Here is a 25,138-nt window from a genome sequence, read left to right as displayed (position 1 = left end):
AGAGTTACTGCTGGCAACAAAAGTGATTAGATTTCCTACACCCACAGCTATAGAGTATATAGTATAGAGATAAAAAATCCTCTGGCACAGAAATCAAAACTAAGGACAGACAGCTTTCAGTACAAGATCTTGGGTTATACCATTCACAACAAGTAACTGTTTTCCTGTGAAATAATTCTGATCAGATTTTGTGGATAACAAACCACAATAGTTAAGGAGGGACTGGTTAAACTTTGTCACAAAGAATAATTAACGTGTGCCACTTTATTTGTACTTTCTGCCTGAACAGTGAGTATGCAAGCCCTGTATATGAATCCCTCTGCTCTGAAGATACCACATAGTTTCATCAGAGTATCTTTGCTATGTCATCAATTTTAATTCCAACCTGTACTTCAGTATGCACATAACTATTTTCAAATACAATGAAAACTTGAAGTCAACAGCATCCGTCACCAGCATTGCAGCTTTCAGTAAATCCTTCACAACTTCAGAAAAATCTCTATAAACATTGTGTAAAGTAGATACAGAATGTACAGAGGACAGTTTTCTATACAAAAGTGCATTTTAGCAATACAATTAGCAGAGAACCTGGGGAAAAAAACCAACTCAATTTAAGCAGTACCATATACTCTAATCTATACTCCCATCTCATCTCCCCCCCAAAAAAACCCATCACAAAACCCCACTTTCCCCTTGCTTTGGTTATGAACTATATTCAAGGCTTCAACATTACAATTTTTTTTTTAATTGAAGAATTTATTTGTAATTTGGAAGTGTTTTAAAGTTAGCCAGATGAAAGAGAATGCAAGTATGATTAATCAGAGTTAACAGTCAAAATAGAGTTTTGAATATTACTAGGATTTTCCCTTGGCAAACTATTCGAGCAATCCTCGAATGGAAAATTGCATGTTGACTTGTCTTTTCTATGCCCAAGAACTGCAAGATCAGTAAGCTAAAGAACATTAAACCAATGAATCTAACAACACTTGCCATGAAAATCTGGCTTATAAGAATGAACTTCAAGAGCACCCAAAACAGTCAGGTTTATTAATATTTATAGACCAATGCATCAACTGATTTCAAAGCTGAAAGTGTGTTAGGAGAAAAGAAATGGCTTCAGGCCATTCAGCATAGATGAACAGTAAATATTGCCATTTTTATATGTTTCTATATTGTATATGCTCTCTGATGTAAATGCATATGAGTAAGTTCAAGCAAGTTGGTTTGATTTTTCCCCAGAGAATGATCTTCACAGGTTTCAAACCACAATATGAGAACTAAAAGTTAAGCCCAGGAAAGTCTTGCAAAGACTCTTCTTGTTCTTCTTAGTAAGCACCCCATACTGAGCATACTATAACCATCTTTCAGTCAGTTTCCCAGATAAAGAAAAATAGATATTATCTTAACAGAGACAAAGGATGACATTAGATACACAGACAAAAATTAAGACAGGTTTGTCAGGCAGCTAGTTTTCTTCCGCATATTTAAAATCATATTAGAAAAGAATGTTCTCTATTGTTTACAGTCCTATTGCAATCAGACTTTCAGTGCTCCTTCTAAGCCTTTTTAGAGAAAAAGTTACCATGGAAGCAAACTGTTAATGTTACAGAGTGTAAATTGATTACATTCATATTACAGTGAGTACAAAGCACCTAGATATACAGCTTCAGTACCATGGAGCCATACAACTGAGCTTTCTCATGTTTGTCTCTATTTTGCTTTTAAGCTTGACATGTTTTATCTATGAATAAAAAGCAGAAATTTGGTTCTTTTTTGAAAAAGCACTAAATAAGAATGCACGATTTTAGCAGTCTGTTACTCTTCTTTCTCTATCTGAACCCGATAATCTGTAGATAACTTCCTGTAAAACAAAGCAGTAGCCACAATGGCCAACACTCGAACCAGCAAGACCAGGTTTAACTAAAATTCCAACCGTTTGACTAATGCCACGGGTACCCAATACAAATTCATAGAATCATTTAGGTTGGAAAAGACCTTTAAGATCATCGAGTCCAACCATAAACATAACAATGCCAAGTCTACCACTAAACCATGTCCCTAAGCACCACATCTACATGTCTTTTAAATACCTCCAGGGATGGTGACTCAACCACTTCCCTGGGTAAGCTGAGAGCATATTGCAGGGAAAGACAAGAATCTGACAAAAATCACCTCCCCCCTCCATAAAATGAGTGTGTCACTAGAACTAAGAAGGATGAAAAAAGAAAAAAACCCAAACATGTAGAAGTATGTGAGAACTCTTGAATCCCACAGCTACTTCAGGCCTGATGCTCTAAGATACCAAATACTTGGCAAAGACCAACATTCAGGCAAGCAAGATGTTATTCTGCATTCTTAGCAGAACATTCAGAGTTCTGTATTCTTAGGTTATAAGCATCCTGGGACTACGAGATCACAGAGCTATAAATTATTACCATGGAACCCCTAGAAATCCTCTCTCTTCTATCGTTTTAACTGTCGCACGAGTGACTGAAGTACCCAGCTGGAAACAACTTACTACAATCAGCTCCTGTGGCACCCAGGACCTTTTCATCCAATGTAACAGATGAGCAACTGGACCCATCTAATCGCTTGGATTAATTTATACTTATGTGCTCACACTAAGATCAAGATGGAAATACTATCCTCCCTCATTTCATGATCTCTGGAAGCTAGTAGACAGGTGACCAAAAAGAACTGTACCTCATCAAAACAAGGGGGTCTTCTCTCAACAAAGCCTGAGGGATTTTAAACTCTGAAGAGCTGCTGAAACAGAATAAAGTGACACACTTTCAATGCTCCACACACTGAGATATTGCACCTTTCTTACAATTCATTTCAGAGTCTCAATTCTCTACAGGATTAAGCATACGTTTTTCTTTGGGGGGAAAAAAAAAAAAAAAATCACATTTTAAAGTCACTGCAGAAAATAAAGGTTGTACTGTACTGAACTGCAACAGTGTACACAGTGAAATGTTTCATGATGAATTCATCCATTACTGCCATGGTAAGTTGCAAGAGTTCAATGACTGCACCCTGAAATCAGCTGAATAGACAGCAATTCAATTTTTTCTTCCATCCAAAATATTTTAAAAAAGCTCCAGATTTAAGACAATCTAAGTTCTCAGTAACATACTGTTAAGAAGTTTTTGGTATTGTTTCTACAGGGGGAAGGGAGGCATCAACCAGCTATGTAGTGCAGTACAAGCAAATACTGACAGGTAACAGTCCCTTCTGGGTAGTGGCCAAATAATTGGCCATATGAGATAGCTAGCACTCGAGTTTAAAATGACATTACGCAGCTTTTAATCAGTCAGTGGGCAAGTCTGGGTACCTGCTGTCTAGCAGCTGTAAGAGTGACTAAGTTCACACACACTAGTTTGACTATGGACCTTGCTTATTTCTCATCTAAGACCTTTCAGAGGCCATTGTTCAGATACCTTACCCGGCTGTTTATTTTGAGGCTGCAAGGAATGCCACTTCTGAAAGAAAAATACTTCAGCTGTCAGGGCTAATAAGTCTGTGCAGGACATGCAAAATGAATGTGAGTAGTCCTATATAAAGTTGATCACGCAATTCTAGAGGATTTGGCTAGATCCTGCCATTACAGGCACCCGTGGCCACACTGAACTGCCAAGCTCCTTAATTCACAAGAGCAAAATGAAAGTAATGAAGCATGATGATAATGAAAAGTTACTTCCTAAACTCAGAACTACAAAATACTTTCATAATCTTTTAAGTTTCACATTGAAATTTAGAAGTATCATTTTTAGCTCAGCTCTGAAGGGAAGGAATTCTGTAACAAGTAGTTCCAAGATAAAGGCAAAAGTCACCTTACAGATTGTCAGAATTAGGAAACAGGTTAAAACTACTTTTACCTCCCTACCCAAAAGCCACAATTTTAACTCATTTTCTTAGCAAGAGAAATTTCAAAAGCAGATAGACAACAAAAGGAGAACTCTGAAACATGTAATGGTGTAACAACCCACACAGAAGACACATCCTCAGCTAAACATACAATTAAAAAGCACAGCTGCATTAATTAAGTTCTCCTGCCAACTTGAATCTATTCAGATATGCTTCTGGGGAAAAAAGCCACCAAAGTTGTGTGCCACTTGTTTGCACTTCTGTTTCCAGTAGCATTTTTAACTATTGTAAGTAGTGTCCTAGACATCTTAGTTGCAGATTAGTGTACTTTCAATGCATAAAGATGTTTTTATTTGAATCTTTTCATAGTAATACTAGGGATGTACTGGTCAACCATTAGTAATAATCATACTATAAGATATTGAGCAGCAAAGTAACTTTCTGAAGACCAAGCTTGCAAGTTGTTTTTCTGAATTCTAATTGCTTCCCAAAGAACGACGTTATTAGGCATTATCTGTGTTACAGATTCCCTGCATTAGAAGTCCTGCTTCTCATTTTCTGTGTAGTTTGAGTTAAACCACAACTTCTAAAAAAGCCTTTATCACAGTACTTGGATTTTGCACGATCCAAGAGCAAGACTTGAAGAAAGCCCTATAGAACGAAAGATATTTTTCCTGTGCTAAACAGTCTTCCTAATAATGGGAAAGGAAGACAGAACAAGCCAAGTGTAATATTAACTCTAAGTTGGAAAAAACAAAAAAGATGAAGCATAGTAATGCATGCCTAGTGTCATTCAAAAGCACCCTTAGATTTACATCTTGCAAGGAAGACAGCATGTTAGCCAAGTTCAAATTTCCTTAAAATTGTATCTATTCGGCAGCTTTTCAGAAGACAGTTAAGTTTCTGAAGTCTTTGTTGCAAAATTAGTCTCAAAAAGCTGAAGTTACTCAATACTTAGATCTTCTTACCAAAATTACACTTGAGAAAAGATCTGGTTTACTGTTAACTGTTAACACTAATCAAAATTTGGTCAAGAAATACATGTAAACAATAAAGATAATACATTTAAGGCTTAGAAAGAACACTGATAAATTCACCCCTGTCACATCAAAACATCCACATCTCCTTCATGGTCCTCCTCAGTCACTTTTAAAGAGAGCACTTCTTCATTTAGAAATAATCCACTCAGTCTTTCCTTACGAGCTTGTCTTTGTTCTTTCAGCTGTCTCTTGCGTAAGGCCTTTTGCTGTAGTTTCCGTTGCTTGGAACGTTTCTGCCAAAATACAGAAGAGAAAAAATAAGATTTTGTTCTGTAGATTAGACACCACCTTTAAAAGCTGGCAAATATAAACTAAACTCTAAAATAATGTCTGCTCTGAAAAATAACTAAAATGAATTCTCAGACGTGGTGCAAACATTCATCCAAAATCATATCCAACATTACAATACCAAGACCATTTACCACGTCTGAGTTACGAGGCACAACATGGGATGTTGCATAGCTGAGTCTTTGACTGGAAGAATCTTTATTGTACGGGAAATGTTACAGTCTTACAGTAACAACCTGACATGTTGAAGAGCAAGCTGGAACTGCTCCTCCCCTTCACTCTTGGATTTAAGGCGAGAGGACAAGTGCCTCAGTAATTCAACTTCAATTGAAACACGCTTCACCAAGTAATCTCATGAGACATGTTGGGAAAATAAACTGAAGAAGATTCAAAAAGCCTGATGAAACTTCTGGCTGGGAAAAAAACCACAACTAAGACAGTCTGCTATCCAAAAATTATGCCTAGATTAGGTTGATCAGTCTTGAATAATTTTTTTTTTTTTTTATAAAACTGTGTGTTCATTCAAGGAATTAAGTTAGATGCATAAGCCCTTATTTGAACCCCACCCACCTTATTCTAAACAAAAGTAATGAGAAGATCTACTACATACAAACATCAGGCTTTCATTTAGAAGAGAAGTGATGGGAAGAGCACAAGTTTAAATTCCTTATGGCCATGTCAGAGGAAACAGTCAGCATTGGTTTAGCCAGATAACTTCAGCAGATCCTCAGTTACTAACCATGCTCCTTCAGTACAAATATCCCAGTTAAGATCACATAAGCAACCTTAACAAGTTAAGACAGCTCAATGCACATGTACATAATTAGAAACTTTACTTTTGAATCCCGGATTCTTTCTGCAGCACTTGTGGACAAATTACTATCACTGTGCGCTCGACTCATGTTGGCACTCGAGTTTGAAGCGGAGTTAGCAACACTAGAACCACTGCTGCTTGCTGAGCTGACCATGCTGGCACTGCTGCTGCTGGCACTGGCACCGCTCACACCACTGGTGCTTGCACAACTGTAGCTACTCCTCTTCCAGCTTTCTCTTGCAGACCGTTGACGAGGTCCATGTTCCTTGATGTAGTTTCTCACCTTTAGAACAGAGGCAGCAGAATTACTGAAACCTGATAAATACTGTACAGAGATACTCCTTTTCATGGAAAAAACACAATTTGCCTATTAATAATGATCAAGTTACTGGACCAGTTCAGTTAGTCTTAAAACATTTTGCTGTGGCTGCTTAAATCCCAACCCATCTGGCAGTCATCAAGAGAACTTAACCAAGAACTAAGTTAATATTAACTTCATTATGGAAGGAAGAAAACTAAGTAACGAGATTTGGGTTTTTTTTTTCCCCTATCCTGCCCCATAAATTTTCTACTACATAACAGTAAGCTATTGTAACACCAAACACAAATATCAGTCAAGTTCAACTAAACTAAGTTGTTTACCTAATGTATCAAACCCCTTTATTTTGCTAGGTATACTCAAACAAAGGTGGGTGTAAGGAAAGTGGTACTTTTCTACTTTAAGATGACACTTATAAAACGTTCAAAATATGAAATAGGCCGAGCCCATAAGAGCAGTGAATGTTTTCCCTTTTCAATCTTTCCCTTCATCACAATCACAGAGTAACACTGAGGAGTTCTACTTGTTTGGATACTGCATCTTTTCCCAACAACACATCACAATAGTACAAAGACTAAAAAGCAGTAGCATATATCTAGATCAATCAGGTACCCTGCTTTGTTCTAATTTGTATTTTGTAACATCTTTAAAACACATTTTTCTGTATCCCTTTTTACATGAAATTTATGGTCTTCCCCAATGAATTCCAATCCTTCGGAGTTTTAAATGTTAGTTTGTATCCAGCGAGCAAATGAAGACCCTCAAGCAGTTGATGGTCATGAAGTAGAATATGCTTTGTCATAAGTGGTACTGGGCCCACAGCATAACTCACTACACACACACCTGTTTAGGCTTAATGCATATTGAGAATATATAACCACAGTCTTTCATATAAAGGTTTATTACATACAATATGCTTTTGAACTCTGTTTTCCCTCATTGACAATATCATGCTCTAGTGTATCTCCCTGTATCTAATGACTATGTATAAAAATTGATCACAACTCCGTAAGAGATTTTGCAAGGCCTATCAGATGCTGAAACCCCAAAGTCAAATGTACAAACCTTAACTCACCTGTTTCAGTTTTTCATCTGTGAGACAGTTCAATTCAATAATGAATTCACTATCTGTAGGTGAGATCTGAGCAGTAGGATCAATAATTTTAATAATATCAAGTTGCTCTCGAAGGCCCATCTCTGTACTGACTTTGCGACTCAAATATTCAATATATTCAACCTAAGACCCAAAGAAAGGCAGTATTAAAGTAGTATTGATTCCAAATGAAAAAAAGCAAGGACCAACAGAATAAAACATGCTCATCGAGTATCCTCAGAAAGTCAGGGTGAAAACCTGCATAGATGTTAAACTGCCTACTACAGATGCAGAAGACAAGAAGATTTAGTTGCAATAATCCAGTAGTTCTGAATAGGTCTACATTTACACCTACAGCAATCAGTATGTCCTTCAAGATGTGGCACAAATTGAAAGATCTTCTGTATATTACAGTTCTCACATAGGAAAAAAGTCGATTTCACCTGTTCATCATTTGTCATTGCACTCCATGGAAGTTCATCAAGATTCCTATGCTTGTTTTTCTTTTTTGGAAGCAGACAAGGAGAGCTCGGAATACTAGGTATAACATCGGAAAGTACATCACTCCCACTTGTAATGTCGCTGCCAGGCAACTTGTAATATGCAAGAGAAAGAACAAAGCCTTAGAATACAGTAGGCAGATTTAAAATCATTCTAACACTATTAACAATTCAAAACATACTGTCAAATTAGCAAAGCATCGCTTATCTATGTACTCTAACAACTTAATAATTACTCATAATCCTGCAGCACTCCTTTGAACCTTCCAACAAACAGCAAGTGCAGCAAACTCTATTCACACTATGCTCTGCTTATCAATCCTCTTTTTAAAAATTTGCATTTAAGAAAACAGCAGAATGATGTGGCATTTCAACTATTTCCCTTCTCCATCAGTGTAAATTGTCCATTACAATCCAAACCTGAATCTAAACCTCCCATTTTAAAGCATAAGTCTAGTTTAAGGAAGATCATTTCAAAGTAGTTTTGTAATTTATACCACACCCCATAATTACACAAGACAATTCAATTAAAATCACTGTCATTTTCCTGGAAGCAACTGCAGAACTTTAGCTAGCTTCATTTATACAACTGACATGTAACTTCTGAATGCACTTCCAGTCTGAGTGTGACAGTTGGATTACTCATGCTCAGATATTGCCAGATAACACCATAAAGAGCCACAAAAAAGTCTTTCCAAAATTCTACAAGTCCAATCAAGTATGTCTCTTAAGAAATGCTTGTTTTAAAAAACAAAGAATAATAAAAAAAAGCTAGTTACTAATCAAACATGCTGCCAGCTAACTAAGACACGGGAAATTGTTTCTTTTCAAAACAATTGCCAAGTTTATCAGGCAATTAAAATTTCACAACTCGACGAAGCTCTGACTCTTCGGGATCCAATCTGAGTTGTTCCTACAGGCCGCATTATACAAACGCACTTGTAGCTTCTATGATACAATATACATAGAGACTAGCAGTTAGACTAAAACAGTCAGAAATTCAGAGCTAATCTCAGTCCACATTATCTTAACTTCATCTGCATCTTCTGGAACAAGATTTGCGCTTTCTTGAAATCAGTATTTTTGGTTCTTATACTGGCACTTCAAAGGCTCTGTACATGTTTTGACTAAGCTTTATGACAAAATTTAAAAGCATTCCTCAGTATATTCTGAAGCACCATGTTTCCTATTTCAAAGTTATGCATACATTCACAGTTGATTTAAGTCTATAATATAAAAAGTCAATTTAAGTCTATAATATATAAAAAGATTTGCATATCACAATTGCAAAACTGCTGAACAAAGACGACTACCACAAACTAGAGATACCTGACCCAGACTGCATCCAACAGAGACTAGGAAAAAGGAGGGCGTGATTCACCTTCACATTTCTCCCATCCTGGTGAGACAAAGTGAGCTCTGTACTCTTACTGGCACAGAAAAAAAGATGGAAATAGGCTATGGCAAGAGCTTCTTCACTTTACCTAGGTGCCAGCTCCATTCCCAAGGAAGGTTTAACACAACCTAATCACTGGAAGCAGACATCTATAACCAGATTTCATTAGTAGGGCAGATCCTCAGTACAGAGGATCTGAGCTCCTGCTTAGAAGACACGTGTTGTCACTAAACCCAAACTACCATAATATGTAAGCGTCCCTCTTTGAAGAGCTGACCTTCAGTCTCTCCCCCAGATTAAGAACACTGGAACAAAACGGAACAAAACGTTTTCTTTACTGCTGAAGATTCAGATATCTGCTCAGTAGTTACAAAGAAACAAATGGCAAGGTCTTTTAAATTAAAGCTAAACCCAGCACTTAATAGTCTATACAAAATTTTACATTTACAGCGGAACTAGTTTACCTGCCACTCAAACTCACTGTCTGACCAATCCCAGTATGTGCTGATCGAAGAAGAGACATCACTGCAGACACTACCCTCAGGGAACAAATCAAAAGAGGTGAACTCCTGGTCATCCAACAGAGAGTAGCAGTCATCTTGATCACCAACTGAAACTGATGAGAACAGCTCCTCACTGCACTCTGAGCTGGCTACGCTGGTTCCACAGGACGTCAAGTTCCACCTGCAAAACAGGACAAAACAGAAAGCAGGAAACATATTGGCATCGTGTATGCTGATAAACTCTTTTCAGCTTCATAAAACTATCTCCACGTTGCTTGTCAGTAACATTACACATGGATTTTACTGAAATAAGTTATAATTATGTAAAATCAAGTATTCTATTTTAAAACATTTTTAAAGGTCCCTAAACAACACCAAAGGGAATTCAACATTAAAAATGGTAAGGCAAAAATCCACAGACAGTTAGTATAATTACATCTTTATTCTAATACATTAACAGTTTCCACTCCAGAGCCATGATTCCTGCAGTGTGTAAATTGTTTGTTTGTTGGGGGGGAGGGTGTTGGTTGTTTTTTTAAATACATTGAACTAAAAATATAATTTCCCATATGCTGGGATATTTAAATTTCCATGTAAATTGAAATAAGCAAAACTCAGAAGTAAATCAGCTGGCCTTCAGGGCAAATAGAAGTCAAAAAGAAATTCTAGGTTGATAATCCCACACAAAACTAAGGCTTAATAAAGAAACACATAGATATACCCTAGGCTCCATTATTCACTATTTTCAACTCTGAATGCCAAAAATATTGGACATGCTGTTGGAATGAGACAGTGCAAGATGGGAAAATGACCTGTGTGAAAATGCTACCACGCCAAAACTAAACATTTTTTTCCCCTCATAATTTCATTTTAAAAGCTAGTTAATGCTGTTGCTAAAGGAAAGCAATGGAGGACTCAAACTTCACAGAACAGGTTTTTTCACTCTAATGAGAGTAAGTCAGAATTTAACAAGCTCATGAAATCAGTCTCCATATCTGGATTTATTTTACATATTGGTGAAAAGTAGGTCGAGACAACTATGAGTCAGCACAGCACTGCAATACAGCCAAAACAATTTGAAAAGGGCTTCTAACATTCACCACGCAAACCCATGCGATCAACTCCCGTTCCATCAGCCCATCCACTTCAGCCTGGCTAACTACAAAAACATTCCTCTATCCAACTGCAAAAGCTGAGCAATGCCATCACCCAGAAAGGCTGGTCCTCCCCGTCGTTATTTAAGCTGTATACAGGTTGGCTAAATATGTTTGTGACTCCCACATCTATCTGGCCAGCAGTGAATTCATCCAATGTGAAAGATGTTTCAAAAACTTGTCCTCCCTCCCTTTCTGCATCCCTTAAACATGTGCGATGTTTTACTGGCACAGACTCTTGTGGGCAGGGCAATCAATTGGTACAGAGTAGAATATGAGAGTGGTGACACAGCATGCTTCTGAACAGTACTACAGTTGCAGTACTCATGAAATATCGATGAAAGGAAAGATAGAGTGGACAAAGTTTCCAGACCCATCAAAACACAGATGAAGTACAGGGTGTCTAGCACCAACCAACTACGCACAGATACTCCAGGTACACAGTATCACTGCAGGAACAGGCAGTCAGCCCTCGCCTTCTCATACCTAGGGGGCCTGCTGCACTTGCTGGGGTGAACTGGACTAACAAGAGGAGGGAACTACATTGAAATCACTTGTAACTTTAAAAAAACAGAAAGCCTTATGCAAACACCACAGATTGAACCGTGCATCTGCAAGGGCTTAAGCAGTGCAAGACAGGGCATGTCCTTGCCCAGAGAGGGGAAACACTCAAGATGCCTGGGTTACAAACCTGGGTTTGTAAAATGAGCGAGCCTGAATAACACACTCAGGAAGTGAAAGGCAATACAAAGAGAAACGTACAAAATTAATTACATGCAAATTTGGTGAATATCAGACATTTGTCTTACAGATATGCTACGAATACATCTTACTGCTCGTGTCACAATTGGGTCTTACAATGCAAGAAAGCACATCATATTTCATCAAGGCTCTTCATGCTGAATCATTTAAGAATCTATAATTAAGAGCACGCCCTTGTGAATGACACTTTTAAAGTGTCATTTCCACGATTTCATATAAATTCAATTGAAAAATTACCTTATTATTTACTCTTCATTATGGTGCAGTAGAAACACTAACAACCAGTAAAAGTATCTTGCAGCTCTGGAACAGGCACTAAAACTATCCCACACATACGTTCAAGACTGAAAGCTCACAAACTGTTCTCAAAGAAAGCTGTTGCTATATTCAAGTTTAATACTATGCATAAATAGTAGCAGAAATAGGGTCTTAGGTAAGCAGGACAGTGGTTTTGGTATTATAAGTACAACTGGAATTTCTTTATAGAGATGCATTTACATTTTTAGAATAGACCTTTTCTACAGATTACAGACATAATAATTTGCCCTTAATTAGTAGCATGGGATGGAAATGTTTCTGCAGGAATCGGTGCAGTCACCAAGCTGCCTGACTCATTGTGAACCTCTCCAGGTTTGCTTGATGTCGACGCAAGGCCTGCTTTTAATTATTATAAGCTCATCACTCTCTAGTTGCCCATCCTACAGTGCTCAAAACTGCGTTTTAAGAAATTCGGAGAGGAATAAACACATCTTAAAAACGAACCAAGCTCACGCTAACAACATAAACGTCATCAGCCAAAGCCAGACCAAGCTCACACACCACCCTGTCAACGGGAAGGGGCGTGCGAGCGGGCTACCGGGCGTGCGAGCGGGCTACCTGGCGTACCCGCCGCACAGCCATAGCCGGGCTGGTACCGGGTCGGGGAGCGGGGGGAGGCAGCTCCGGCCCCGCCGCTGCCTCGGGGGCTGCCCGACGGGTCCCCGGCCAGGGGCGGCAGCCGCCGCCGCGCCTCCGGTCGCCTCAGCCCCGCGCCGCCCCCCGCCCCTCGGCATCCCCCAGCCGCCGCGGCCCGCCGGGTGGGCGGCAGCCGTGGGGGCCCCGCGGAGCCGCGGGCGGACCTGTTGGAGTGGAAGCGGTGCAGCGGGTCGGTGCGGTGGCAGGACGAGAGCTGGCAACCGAAGTCGCTGACGTCCAGGCAGCCCTCCTCGCTCAGGCTCAAGCTGCCGCCCCGCGGCGGGTGCTGGTGCGAGAGCAGCGGGCACGGCTCCTCGGGGGCCAGGAACTTCTCGTACGGCTCCTCGGTCATGGCGGCGGGACCGGGAAGGGCTCCGGCGCAGCCCGGCGGTGGGAGGAGGCGGCGAGCGCCTCACGCACGCAGCGGCCGAGCCGCCAGCGCCGCCATGAGCGGCCGGTCCCGGGATGCGCCTCAGTCTCGCGGCCGGCGCGCGGGGGGCTCCTTCCGGCGCCAGCCCTCTGCGGCGCGACGGCACAGCGCCCCCTGCCGCGGCGGCGGGAGCCTGCGCGTGCCCGCCCCCAGCGCGCGGGGCGGGGCGGCCGCGCCAGGCGGGGCCGCGCTGCCATGGCGGCGGGCAAGGCCCCGGGGGCGGCCTACGGGCATGGCGACAGCGGCGGGGGCCGCGGCGGCGGTTTCCTGGGGCCGCGGGTGCCGGCTGAGGTGGAGGCCATGGCCCGGGGCGTGCAGGACATGGGCAAGGAGACCTTCCGGCGGCTCCTCAAAGGTAGGGCCCGGGGGTGGCCTGGCCTGCCCCGCCCCGGTGCTCCCCGCCGCCCTCCGCGGGGTGTGGGCGCAGGAGGGGCCCTCGCTGTCCCGCCGCAGGGGGACGGGAGGGATTTCCCTGCCAGAGCCGATGGGCGGCCGCCGCCGCCTTCCTTGAGGGAGACGGGGGGCCCTCCCGGGAAGGTAGGGACGGCTGGAGGGTCTGCTCCCCTCTGCCAGGCGTGGGCAGGGCTGCAGCTCTCCTGGGACGCTTCCCATTGCTTTTCCTTGCAGGAAGCTAAAGCTGAGGGTTAAACACAATGACGGGACTTCTTGGTTGTAGTCTAAAATTCCGTGAAATCCGTGAGAATGAGGTACGTACACTTGCAGCCATGAATGGCCCCCGAACTCACACGGAGCACTGTTAAAATCGTTCCTCTCATCCCTCAGTCCTGGAGCCGGTGGTCGAGTCACTGGCAGATTGTGTTGGGCGTGTAAAAGTCAGAGACCCCATGGCTGTTTTCATAATGGGCAGGAGAAAATAAAGGAACCTCAAAGTGCAGGAGTCTTACTGAAGTTAGGGCTGTAAGACTGAAAATAAGTGTTTGATTTGTTTTTTGTCTGTGAGGCTTCTCCCTGTGATAAGGCAAAACAGGTGAGACTCTCTCAAGGCATCTTTGACCACCAAAATCAGAGTTCCTTGGTTGAGTAAATTTTTGTATGTAAGATAATCGCAGAGTAACCGAAAAGTTGATTAACAGAGCAAAAGCACAGCTTGCTTGTGGTTAACTGCTGCACAGCACGGCGTAGTGCTGCGACCCTTACACGCATGTTCTCTCAGCTAACTTCAGGCTTTTTCTTCTCAGTTTGAGTTAATAAGGACTCAAAGCATCTGGTAGCTGGTTTGTCTTTAAAAGTGTTGCTGCATAGTGTCAGAAATGGAGCAATATATCTAGGGTTTCCTCACAAAAGTGACAAAGCTATATATAGGCAGAGGCATTTGGGACAAAAGTAAATACAGATGCTGACCATATTTGCTGTCTAGTGCAGGGACAATGGGGACCGAAAAGTTGTATCAGTGCCAGGAAGCCTGACCGTCTCCTAAAGCCCATCCAGGTTTAATTTCGGTGTAAACTACGGCCTTCATTTAGGTGTGCAATAAATGCTTCCCACTGCAGGGGGAGCAAACAGTCCTCCCCAGCCCCCTGGAGCCAGGGCGGTGATGCCCCCGGAGCCGATGGAGACGGCCTCCAGGTGGGGCAGAGCGGGCACAAATCTCCCGTCGGCTTCTGCTCTTGCAGATGTGATGGTCTGTGATGAACAGCCTGCGGGACAGCGGCTTCTCCTTTGAAGGTTTAGTAGTCTTTGAAGGCATGATGGATTTCAACAGAGTATATCTAAATCCCTCTGGCACTTGCACCGAGTTAGTTTTTTGAGGCTGTGGCAGTTACTCTGTTGCTAAACATTAATTAATATAAAAAATGAAATGCTGCTTCTTCATATGCCTGCTCAGTTCATGATGTAAAAATTTCATATACCATTATCTCAGGGCTATCCAGCCAGTGTTATCACAGGCTCTGCTAAACTGCAAGTGTAAGTTTGAGACAGCAGGCATCTTCTGCCAGGAGCATATGACCCAGCAGTGAGATTTTCTTGGGATGTTTTTGGGCTATTCCTTGTTTTCTCCCTCCGATTGACTGTTAGAAATGTTGGTACAGCTGATATTTCTGAGTTCCCTGAGTAAAAAATCTTGTATGCTAGGGTATTGCAAGTAGGTCATAAAAGACGACATGGATTTTTAGCCAGTCATTAGGGTTGGTCAACAGAAAGACCAATATTGTCATTAAAGCTGTCTAGTTAAAAGCCATAAGCAACCTGTTGTTCTTTGAAGAAACAGATCAAAGTTGTATTGAAATAGGTAAGTAGACAGGAACCTGTTTCCTGCTCTGTGTATGATCTCATAGTCAGGCCTCAGTGCTGATCTGTATTTGGCCTTTCCAGTAGACTCCTCAAAGTCAGTTTTGTTGTTGTAGAGCAGAGTTTATTTCAGATAGCGTGGAAAGCTTGGTACTAGCACCTTGCACACCCTGGCTACAGTGTAAAATCTGCCATGCAGATAGTGCCAGACAAATTCAGTCAGCCACATGAATGATCCAAGACTCGCCACTGAATTTGATGTGCATTAAAAACTGAAAAGCAAAAAGAATTTATCCAGAATTAGAAGACAGTAGCCAGTGGAACTCACCTACTATCAAAAGTAAGGCTGGCAGTTTGATTAAAACTTTTTTTTTTTTTTCAATGTTGGCATTAAGCTAATCTTAGTGTTGGCTTTCAGTAACACTTGGTGGATATTTTTAACTTTTCATGTTTTATTCACAGCACTAATATAGCTTGTTATAAATGACTAATCTAATGCCCCGATCCCGCAATGGGATTGTGTCAGTAATCTTATTTTTTTATCCACAGTGGGGCTTCCTGTGGCTCCAGCAGTCCATCCAGACTGATCAGAGTGCAGGACAGAGGCTGACATGACAACAGAAATTTATATAAGCCAGTGCATATATGGAAAAAGGAGGAATAAGCAAATGATGAGGATTGAGATAAACCCACACCAGTTATTACTGTATAATATTGCCACATGGGGTAACAGTAATTTCCTTTAGAGTTTGTATTATCAGCAGTTGTGCAGACTACAAGACTTGAAGGTTTAGTTTTGTCTCCTTGCTCATTTAATCCTTAGTATCTGCTGATGTTTCAAGATAAATTAATTATGTAAAACATTGGAGAACAGTGTTGAATTGTTTACTCTCAATCCTCTCTTATCCTCTGTATCAGAAGTGAAATGAATCTGTAAGCAGGCTTCTCATGTGAACAAGTTTGTTGATAGAAACTCAGTTTGAATTTGTACTTGTGCAATGAATTTTTTTACCTTTTTTGCATTATCTCACTGGAACAAATTTCAGCATGAAAACATCTTCAGTTTTACAATGCAAAAGCTTAATCCATTGAAGTTCCTTTGGTAAAGTGTGGTGAGACTGACCTGTGGTGGTGGATGATCAGATGTATTTACATGTGACAGTTTCACATCAGGAAAAATGTCAGTACATTAAGTCAAGTAAAATCGTAGACATGTGTATGTTAATGTTCGCCGTCTCCAGGTCTTCCTCTTTTTTAAGGGATCTTGCTTTTCTTTCTTATTCACAGTCACTGTTAATGCATTGGAAGGAAAAGACTGCAAGGAATCTGTCAAGCTGATTGCAGATAGCACTAATCTCTCAGAAGAACAACTTGCTTTCCTCATTTCTGGCATGTATACCCTTCTCCGAGAAGCATTGAGACTCCCCTTATCAACTTTCAAACAAGAAGTAAGTTCTGGGAGTACTTGGAGTCCTGATAAGTTAAAAGCTGCGTCAGACACGAGTTACCATCTAAACCCTATTTGCCAGGGCGGGGAGCTGCACATAAAAATGTTGCTCCAAGTTAAAGTGGTTGGAAGAAACTGTTAAAAATCTAGAGCTTATTTGGGAAAGATATCTTCTTTTGCTTCAGCATCTTGTTTTCTGTGCATGTTTGTTTTCACTCTTACTTTTAAATTAAAACCCCAAAAGAAACCATTGCAAAGTGTTATTTCCTTGGCATCAACTCTCTCACCGTAACGGTGTGTTCACACATACCGATCATTTTGTCCACACTTAAAATTTCTCGTATTTGTTTGCCTGCCTTTCTTCATGCTTCTGCCAGAGAGGAAGGAAGGTCTTATGGCCAGAACAGTATAGTGGGAATTGGGAGAAAGTGCTGTTTCTGCTTATGCTACGGATGTTCTTTGTGAATATGTGTACATCTGCCATGTTCCCAACCCCTATCCCTTTTTCATGGCTATTTTCTTTCCTTTTTCATGTTACTTTACCTTACATTTTTTCTCTTCTCATTTTATTTTTGAGTGAACCACTTCTGGGTATCCAGCACCTCTCTCTGGTTTAAGATACTGTTTTCCTGTTTACCCAGGCACACTGAGAAAGCTCATATATTGCAGGAAACATAGTGAAAGTATGCTTGTGGTATTCAGAGCTGATCTTTTGCCACTTCCATTCTGTTCTCATAGTTTAAACAAGTTACTGCAAATCGTATTTGAGAATAAGGGCACATAATTACTCTAAAAGAATGTATTATGGATAGCTACAGAAAAGAAATGGCAGGGATGTTGTTTTCAAAAATAAAGGCTTCCAAGAGATTTAGGTCTTTAAAATTAGTTTCTCACAACTTGATTGAACACTTCCGGAAATTCTTCTCAATATGTAACCTGTCATTTCAAAACTGCTGGCACTCGAGACTAAAACTTCTGGGGAGAGATACCAAGAAAGTAACCACTATTAATTCACTAGGTAAGACATGATCTTTCAAGACTACATCCTGTAAAATCTCACCTTCTATGTCTTTCTAGGTTTTTAAGGAAGACCTAAAGGAGCTCAGGTATGCCTGTTTATGCCTGGTTTTTTAATCTGTTTGTTTTTTTCATAACTTTTATGTAACTGCTTCCCCAAATCAACTACTTACACACAAAGTTGGTGTAAAAATTACCTGTAAATAACGCATAATACATCTGTTGGCAAATGTCATGTAAAGCCAGAGGGAAAAAACAGGTGTTGTGTAAGACTTGATTTAGCACTGAGCATGAGCAGTTGATTTCACATGCTGGGGAGATTGGTCTAATTTAGTCCGTAATGTAGGTTATGCAAATGTGAGTGACCTTCTCACTGCCATCCCCACCTTGCCCTGCAATATTTTTTAACAGGTTTGGTAAGACAGTGGTAACATTTCAGAAGCTAAGAAACTGCCCTACTTTTTTTCTTCTTTGAAAGGCCAATGATATAATGCTCATGAAATCCTACCACCTTGTTCAGCTACGATCTCTCCTGCCCTAATGGGAATGGCTCAAGGAAGCGTAACATTTGTTACAGACTTACTCTGGCCAGACTGTTACAGATTTTGACCGTCTCTGAATAGAAGTCCATATCCTAAAAGCTAGACATCAGATGCTAATAATCTTTACAGGTTTTCCCTTATTTCCATACTCAGTAGCAATGAGAGAATAACAGCAGTTGATGTTTTCATCTGTAGAGAAACCTCTGCGCTAAGGCTCAATTATTTTAAAATGCTAATTTCCCATAATTCTTAGCATTCTGATTGGTACCTAGGAGAAATAGATAGATGTTTCTGATTCTGTCTTTTTTCATCCTTATTTGTCCATTAACCTGCACATTGGCTGTTCTGCAGAGTCATAAGCATAATTTACTTTATGAGCAACTTCAGGCATAAAGCTGCAGATTTAGACATGTAATCAGGGTGTAATCGGTGAAAGGTGTAATTGGGGCCATGATGAAAGGTGCCTTGCTAGTTGATACAATTTTGTCTGCAGCTCAGTGCTGGAGTTTGGCCTGCCTTTTGTCTTGTGAGCTAAAATGCAAGCTGCTTCCTCTGCCACGTCATGGAGTTCACACCCAGGTTAAAGTAGGTCAGTAAGAAACTGATGAATTGCTTTTGACCCAGTGGGAGTTGGTGTTTTTTATGGTGCACACAAAATGTGTTCAGTGTGATTAAGGAGTAATGAAGAGCACTCAAAGCTCCATGCCAAGTTCTCTGATATTCCTCTGTTGAGCAGGGGAGAAGGTTGGTATACAGGAGTACCAGAAGTCACTGGCTGGGCTGGCTGTGTACACTGGCTGTATCTAGAAATACAGACTCCCAGGCTCCCGTCCTTGTCATTTGACCACACTTTAATGCCTTACACTTTTGTAGTTGGTTTCGAGGGTTTTTTTCTCACTCTGTGGTTTATTCATGGAACTATGAAGACACTTTTAAGTCTGGATGATCTTTTTTATATCTTTTGTATCTTGATAAATCTTTTTTGTCTTGTTGTTTTGGTTAACACGGCTGATACAGCAGCAATAGTTCAGGTAACTGCATTTGTGTTGCTTGCAGACTTGTATGTTTTATGTGCTGCTTGTTGCTGCTCTGCTCCCATGATTCTCACATTATTGGGACTCTTCCTAACTTCCATCTCTGACAGTCTTATTTCCTGTGAGTAGCTCTCTTCACCTTGTGGCTAAACTTTTAGAAGAGTAAATAGCTTATTCTACTCTCAAGCTGTGATACTTAGTAAATTTGGTAGCACCTTTAGCATCTTTGATTCCTATGGGAAATGTCATTTCCTATGTTTCCCAATGCACTTGAGTTTAGAGATGAAATACCTGCTCATTTTTAAGGCACCTGCTAATTACATTCAGACACTTATCCTTCTGCAGTGACTCCTGTGGGTCATCCTGTGATCATGTGCATGAAGAACACATGTAATCAGTTGAACAGCCATGTCTTGGCTTTATTGGCACCCAGTGTTCGAGCAGATATTTTGCATTTTAAGGCAGAAAAATGGCCTATTTACCTTTTTTTTTGTTGTTGTTGTGTCTTCTTTTAAAAGGTTTAAACTCTGAGCCAGGTTACTTTTTTTTCCACCTCTCCTGCATTCTATTTTGTTTCCTTCAGTGAAGCTGAAGATTGGACTAATTCCACCCATATAAAGCCTTGTAAGTCTCAATTTCCTGGTGGTGCAGCTGGCCTTGGCTTCTAGTTTTGGTGCAGAGAGAGGCTGGGAGACATGCCCAATTGTGATTAATTAGATCAGTATTACTGGCTTCACAGGGTTGATGTTCTGTATCTCCTATTTCTTGGCCTGATGGTCTGAGCCAGTGAGAACAAATTCACTTTTAAGTTGTAGGTGCTATTTTTTCCCTACCCTCTCAGGCTGTTTAATGACTTTATGGCTCAGGCCAACAACATGTCATTGAGACAGCCTCACACCTCCTTCCTTTGCCCTTGCCTTCCACTCCTCAGAATGGTCCTTTGAAAACTGATTGCCATCTGTAGCTCAGGCCTGAGCTGTGCCATGCTCTGTGTCTGATCTGCTTAGTATGTCACTGGCCTTGTGTAAGCTGCTTGAGCCAGGAAGAGAATTTTCAGCAAAATCATTAACTGCACAGCAAAAATAATGCAAGCTCAAAGGTAGCATTAGTGCTTCTGTTTTAGAAACGCTTGCTCTTGCAGTTGAGCAAGTATTGTGATAGGTATCATAATAAGCATATTACAACCCTGTCTCCAGCAATTCCACTACATACAGAGGATATTCAGTCATCATCAGGATGGGTTAAGTGATACACTTGCACGGAAAGTATATGTAATGTTTGCAGAAATAGAGCCTTGACTCTTCTGAAAGGAAGAAAGACACATGCAGCCAAAAAAGCACTGTCTAGTCCCTCCTCCTCACTTCCCAGTTTGCCTCCGATAACTACCTTGCTAATATGAGTTCAGTTTTATCCAGGTACCATTTAAAAATATGTTTTAACCAACTTCTTCCATTAAGAATTCAAGCTCTAATAACTGCTGTTTCATCTTCCCACTGTGTGAGTTGATGAGTTGTTTTTTCTCCCATCATTAGACACTGTAAGCCCTTTAAGACAGGTAACTTCCTTGTTTGCTTTGATTTTTCTTTGATGTACCGCTGTGTATCTCAAGCCACTGCTGAGTAATGTCTCTGGGCACTGATTCATGTTGAGTGCTGGATTTAACTGTGGCAGCAGAAGTAGTTACTTCTCCCACTTGTCCAGCCTGCCTCTCTGTAGGAGGTTACTGTCACTGTGGCAAAGGCAGCTGAATGGGTAGTGTTTGCTCTGCAGTCTTTGCAGTTCACAGCCTGACATATTGAACTGAAAAGCAACAACAGTGTCAGAGGAACTGTAAAGTAGTGGAGAGGCATTGGGGGGATGGAATGTGAGTTAGTCTATTCGACCAATTCTTGTGGTCAAATTTATGCTTATCCTCCCCATGTTAGATATGCTCCTTTTGTAAGTAATCTTGGGTACCAGGACGTCTGGTTTGCTTCTGAGGGAGCAATCCATTCTGTCTTCTTTTGATCACACTTCAGGTGAAAGTGAAATGACATGTGTCGGTTTAGGATTTCTGAAAGAGTGCACTGCTGGGCCTGCCTGCTGCACTTGTCAGAGCCATCAGCAAAACTTTTCTTGACTTTACTGAGAGAAGTTAAGCAAATATTGGATTCTTCTGAAACTCACTGTTGCCATACTAGGTAGAACAGGAAGATGTAATACAGTTTTTAGGGTTCTTCATATAAAAACATAGGCTGTCCTTTTGCGAGCCTAGACTGAATCAGTACTGAAGTGCTTACGTAAGAGCTGATGGCAATTTTAAGCAATAGAAGATGGAAAATGTTGACACATTTTTTTGTGTTCTATAATAGAATTTTTTTTTTTTTTGTAGCTAAGGCCATATATTTGTGGTTACAAAACACTTAACTATTTTGTATTTCTCTTCTCTTTAAGGATACCAGAAGATTTCATTGTGGACTTTTCCAGTATAGTCTTTGGTAACAGGTTAGTGTCTTCATGTACCGTGCATTGTGCAACCAGCAGGGTTGTACAGAGCTCTGCTGACAAAAATCCCAGGCCTACTGAAGGAACGGCAAAATTCTCTAAATTAATGACAATAAGATTTGTCCCATTATTCTGATTCAACATAACATGATGTCCATCGTGTATGGCTATATATGCTGTAAGTAGCTTTCATGCCAATTTTCAATTTTTCTGTGATCACCACCCATCAGTTTTGATAATGTTCTATAGACTCTGTAAGGTGTGCCAATACCTACAGATGAAAAATGCATTGCAGAATTAAGCATTTTTATCATCATTATCATTGCAAGTTAGAGCAAAAGTGAAGGACTTGCTTTGTTGAGAGGCAGGCTACATATGCCTTCTACATGCTGTGGTTCATGGAAGCTGTCTCAGATAGCGTTTAATCGAGTCTTAATGTACAGTTGAATTGGGAATTCACACTGGGTGACTTGATGACACGTATGAGATATCAGGTGCTCTCCTAGCTGTAATTCATTTTCTAAGCAGTGTACCTCAGTAGCTCCAGAGGAAATATTAAATCACAACTTTTTGAGCAGCCTATCTCTCTTGTCCATTCTCGGGATTCCTTTTTTCTATATGGTTCTCTGCTCAACCATATTTAGCTTATTTTACATGTAGAAATTGCTTGAACCTTTTGCATATGAAAAACTTTCCTCCTTGAAACTTGAGGTCACTCAGCACATAGGCATCACTAACCCAACACTGCCCCAGATATTCTGCATGGAATCCTGATAATCATAGTTGTGGTATTTCAGATACCCTCACAAGAGTCTGAGTGCTGCTACCAAAGTTAAAAATATTTTTAATTTCCTTGGTTAGGATCTTGGCTTAAAGCTAAAGGTTCTTGGAGTAAAAATAAATTCAGCCTTCTCATCTTTTCTTTGCTCTTCTGTTTGAATTATAGGTGTTAAGAATGCAAAATTCATGGTTGCAAAGTGGAAATATTGTTTGCAGTGGAGAAAGAAGATAAATTTAGATGTCATTTGAAGCATGCATGATTGTCTGTTTTCTACTGTGAAATCACGATGCTGGAAAATTTAGCTTTTTCTCATTTTGAAAGCTGTGATTACCCAGTGTAATCTTGCTCTGTGTTTTGAGACCAGAGAAGAGCACCTCAGATTTGATTTCTAGACAGATCTGCTTTTATAATCTTAAATGTAACACTGAATCATACATATGCTTATTGAGTTGTAAATATATATGATTGTGATGGTAAGAGAAGTATTAGCATCTGATCAAAAATTCAGTATGAGCTAAATAACCTAGAAAAATCCATTTTTAATACTTTTCCTGGCAGCTTATCCTATTTTTGCAATTTTCTTCACTAAACAACAGCTCTGAAGTACTGGAAATTTGACATTTGTGTTTCTGTGTCCCCACAGTTCCATCAAGCTACATAGACTGAAAGGGAAGAAAAACTTGCCACACTGACACTATCAAATAACTGCATGAAATCAAAACTTTTTTTTTAAGGGAAAGGATAACCCTAACTTCCCCCTCTCTGAATGTTTATAATAAATGTACTGCTTTTTTTTTTTATAATAGTGTAGCCTTCATTTCTCCCAGAAGAGTGCATTCATTGTGCCATTTGTCAGCATTTCACACCAATTTATTCATTCTTCCTATTCAGTGGCCTGCTAGGCATGTCTTATGTGCCTAGAGAACCATCCAAAATTTGTCTTTAGTTTTGATATTGTTAGGTTAACTACTGCTTCAAATTCTCTAATCTCTCATTTTTGAGTGCTCTTCTGTTGCATCCTTTGGCAGGTGATGTTCTTGTCACCAGGTGTATCATCCTTTTGACATATAATTTGGATGGTCTGTAGTTGATCCGTCGTTCTTTACTTGTTCTGTCTTTTGCACTATGTGCTGACAATATATTGCAGCTGTTGGCACAGAGTTTACAAAATGTAATTATAGTCTATAGATTTTGGATATAAGATCAATTGAGTCTTTTCTGCTCCATTTTGCTATTCCACTTAAAAATCAATGGCTTGATTAATGGCCTGTATAATTTCTGTATGTATGTTGGACACCATGCACATTCTGTCATCCTTCCAGGATTCTTGCAGTTCCAGCTGCAATCTTATCCAAGCTGGGGAAGATGGTGACAGAAGCTTAAACTAAACTATAAAAGCTGCGACTCTTTCTGAGGGAATGGTACTGAAGTGCAGCCCTGACCAGAACTAAAGCTTTGTGGTTTGGCCACAGAAATGCCACAGCTTAACAATATTCAGAAGCTTCACCTCTGGGTGCTGCTGACCTTTCCCACCACCGCTAACTAGAACATCTTCCTGTTTTCTCTGTCTTTCTTCCCCCGAAATGCTGGTGCCACACAAAATGGACTGTATTGCACTGATGGGAGTTAGCATGTCTTTGGGTAGCGGTAGCAGTGTGGCTATTTTTAGGCATTCCCCAAATTAAGCAGTACTCTGGCAGCAGCTCACCACTGAGGGAGAGGCCTGTTCTTATTGCTTAGTCCTGCTAATGACCATTCTAGACTCCAGCTCCTCATGGTTGCACCCAGCTGTGGTGACCTACTTCCTATCCAGTAGCTGACAGTGAGTAAGAACCAGCTTATCTATTTTTTCTGCTCATTCCTTTACCATGCTATTAGGATCGTGTGTCACTTCTGACACCACCCAACCCCCCCAAAAAAAGGATAAATTCTTTCTTGTAATGCCTTTGCTAAATGCAGGAGTATTAGAGGGTCTCAGCCTGTCAGTCCTGTGTAGCTTATCAAATCATTAATCTTTCTGGGCAGTTTCTAAAGGCACCAGCTAACTTGCACACAAGAATCTGAGTAGGGATGCTAGACTGTCATTCCTACAGTCCTTGATTTGTTCAGAGAGGATTCCTTCCTGATGTAAAGTCTGTAATTAGATTATGTCTAGCACCATGGATAAAGGATGTAACATTTCTTATGAGGAGTACTGGAGTAGCTTTGAAATGTACCATAAACTTCCAGAGACGTGGGATGCTTAGCCAAAAAAAAAAAAAGTATGGTAACACAAAGTCCAGACTGGATCCTTCATGGACCAGCTGAGTGACCTCACTCTGAAGATACTTCTGCATATATCTAAAAATGGGTGGTGGTTATGTCTTTGTATCAGATTTGGCTTGTTTACTTACCCAGAGCTTAAGATGCTGTTAAAATTTTAAAGATTGTCAACCATCTGAAGTTTAATTGGTGTCAACTGTA

The 25,138-nt window shown here is 40.6% G+C and overlaps 2 protein-coding genes across 2 annotated transcripts in view; one reads left to right on the top strand and one right to left on the bottom strand.

Annotated features, from left to right (window-relative positions):
• Window positions 1-356: 356 nt before the first annotated feature.
• FAM199X (family with sequence similarity 199, X-linked) lies at window positions 357-13,189 on the bottom strand. The gene is made up of 6 exons (XM_074883171.1): window positions 12,855-13,189; window positions 9,782-10,001; window positions 7,865-8,014; window positions 7,404-7,565; window positions 6,032-6,292; window positions 357-5,140 (listed from the first exon to the last, which is right to left on the bottom strand). The coding sequence occupies exons 1-6, from the start codon at window positions 13,040-13,042 to the stop codon at window positions 4,970-4,972; spliced, it is 1,152 nt and encodes a 383-aa protein (XP_074739272.1). The 5' UTR covers window positions 13,043-13,189; the 3' UTR covers window positions 357-4,969.
• Window positions 13,038-25,138, top strand: part of COMMD5 (COMM domain containing 5) — a 19,146-nt gene continuing 7,045 nt past the window's right edge. Inside the window, 6 exon segments of the mRNA XM_074883172.1 lie at window positions 13,038-13,186; window positions 13,188-13,250; window positions 13,252-13,475; window positions 16,658-16,818; window positions 17,895-17,923; window positions 21,844-21,894. Of these exon segments, the coding sequence (XP_074739273.1) occupies window positions 13,041-13,186; window positions 13,188-13,250; window positions 13,252-13,475; window positions 16,658-16,818; window positions 17,895-17,923; window positions 21,844-21,894 (674 nt within the window). The 5' untranslated portion in view covers window positions 13,038-13,040.

The sequence above is a fragment of the Strix uralensis genome, chromosome 13 (assembly GCF_047716275.1).
Source record: "Strix uralensis isolate ZFMK-TIS-50842 chromosome 13, bStrUra1, whole genome shotgun sequence".
NCBI lineage: Eukaryota > Metazoa > Chordata > Aves > Strigiformes > Strigidae > Strix > Strix uralensis.
This window is presented reverse-complemented; position numbering and strand designations above follow the sequence as displayed.

What these genes read in the sequence shown, in the direction of transcription:
- FAM199X (XM_074883171.1), bottom strand. Translation starts at nt 13,042, where the DNA reads ATGACCGAGGAGCCGTACGAGAAGTTCCTGGCCCCCGAGGAGCCGTGC. An exon ending in CAATGACAAATGATGAACAG is followed by an intron (nt 7,566 to 7,864) that starts GTGAAATCGACT and finishes TTTGGGTCTTAG; the next exon opens with GTTGAATATATTGAATATTT. An exon ending in AAAGAATCCGGGATTCAAAA is followed by an intron (nt 5,141 to 6,031) that starts GTAAAGTTTCTA and finishes GTATTTTGGCAG; the next exon opens with AAACGTTCCAAGCAACGGAA.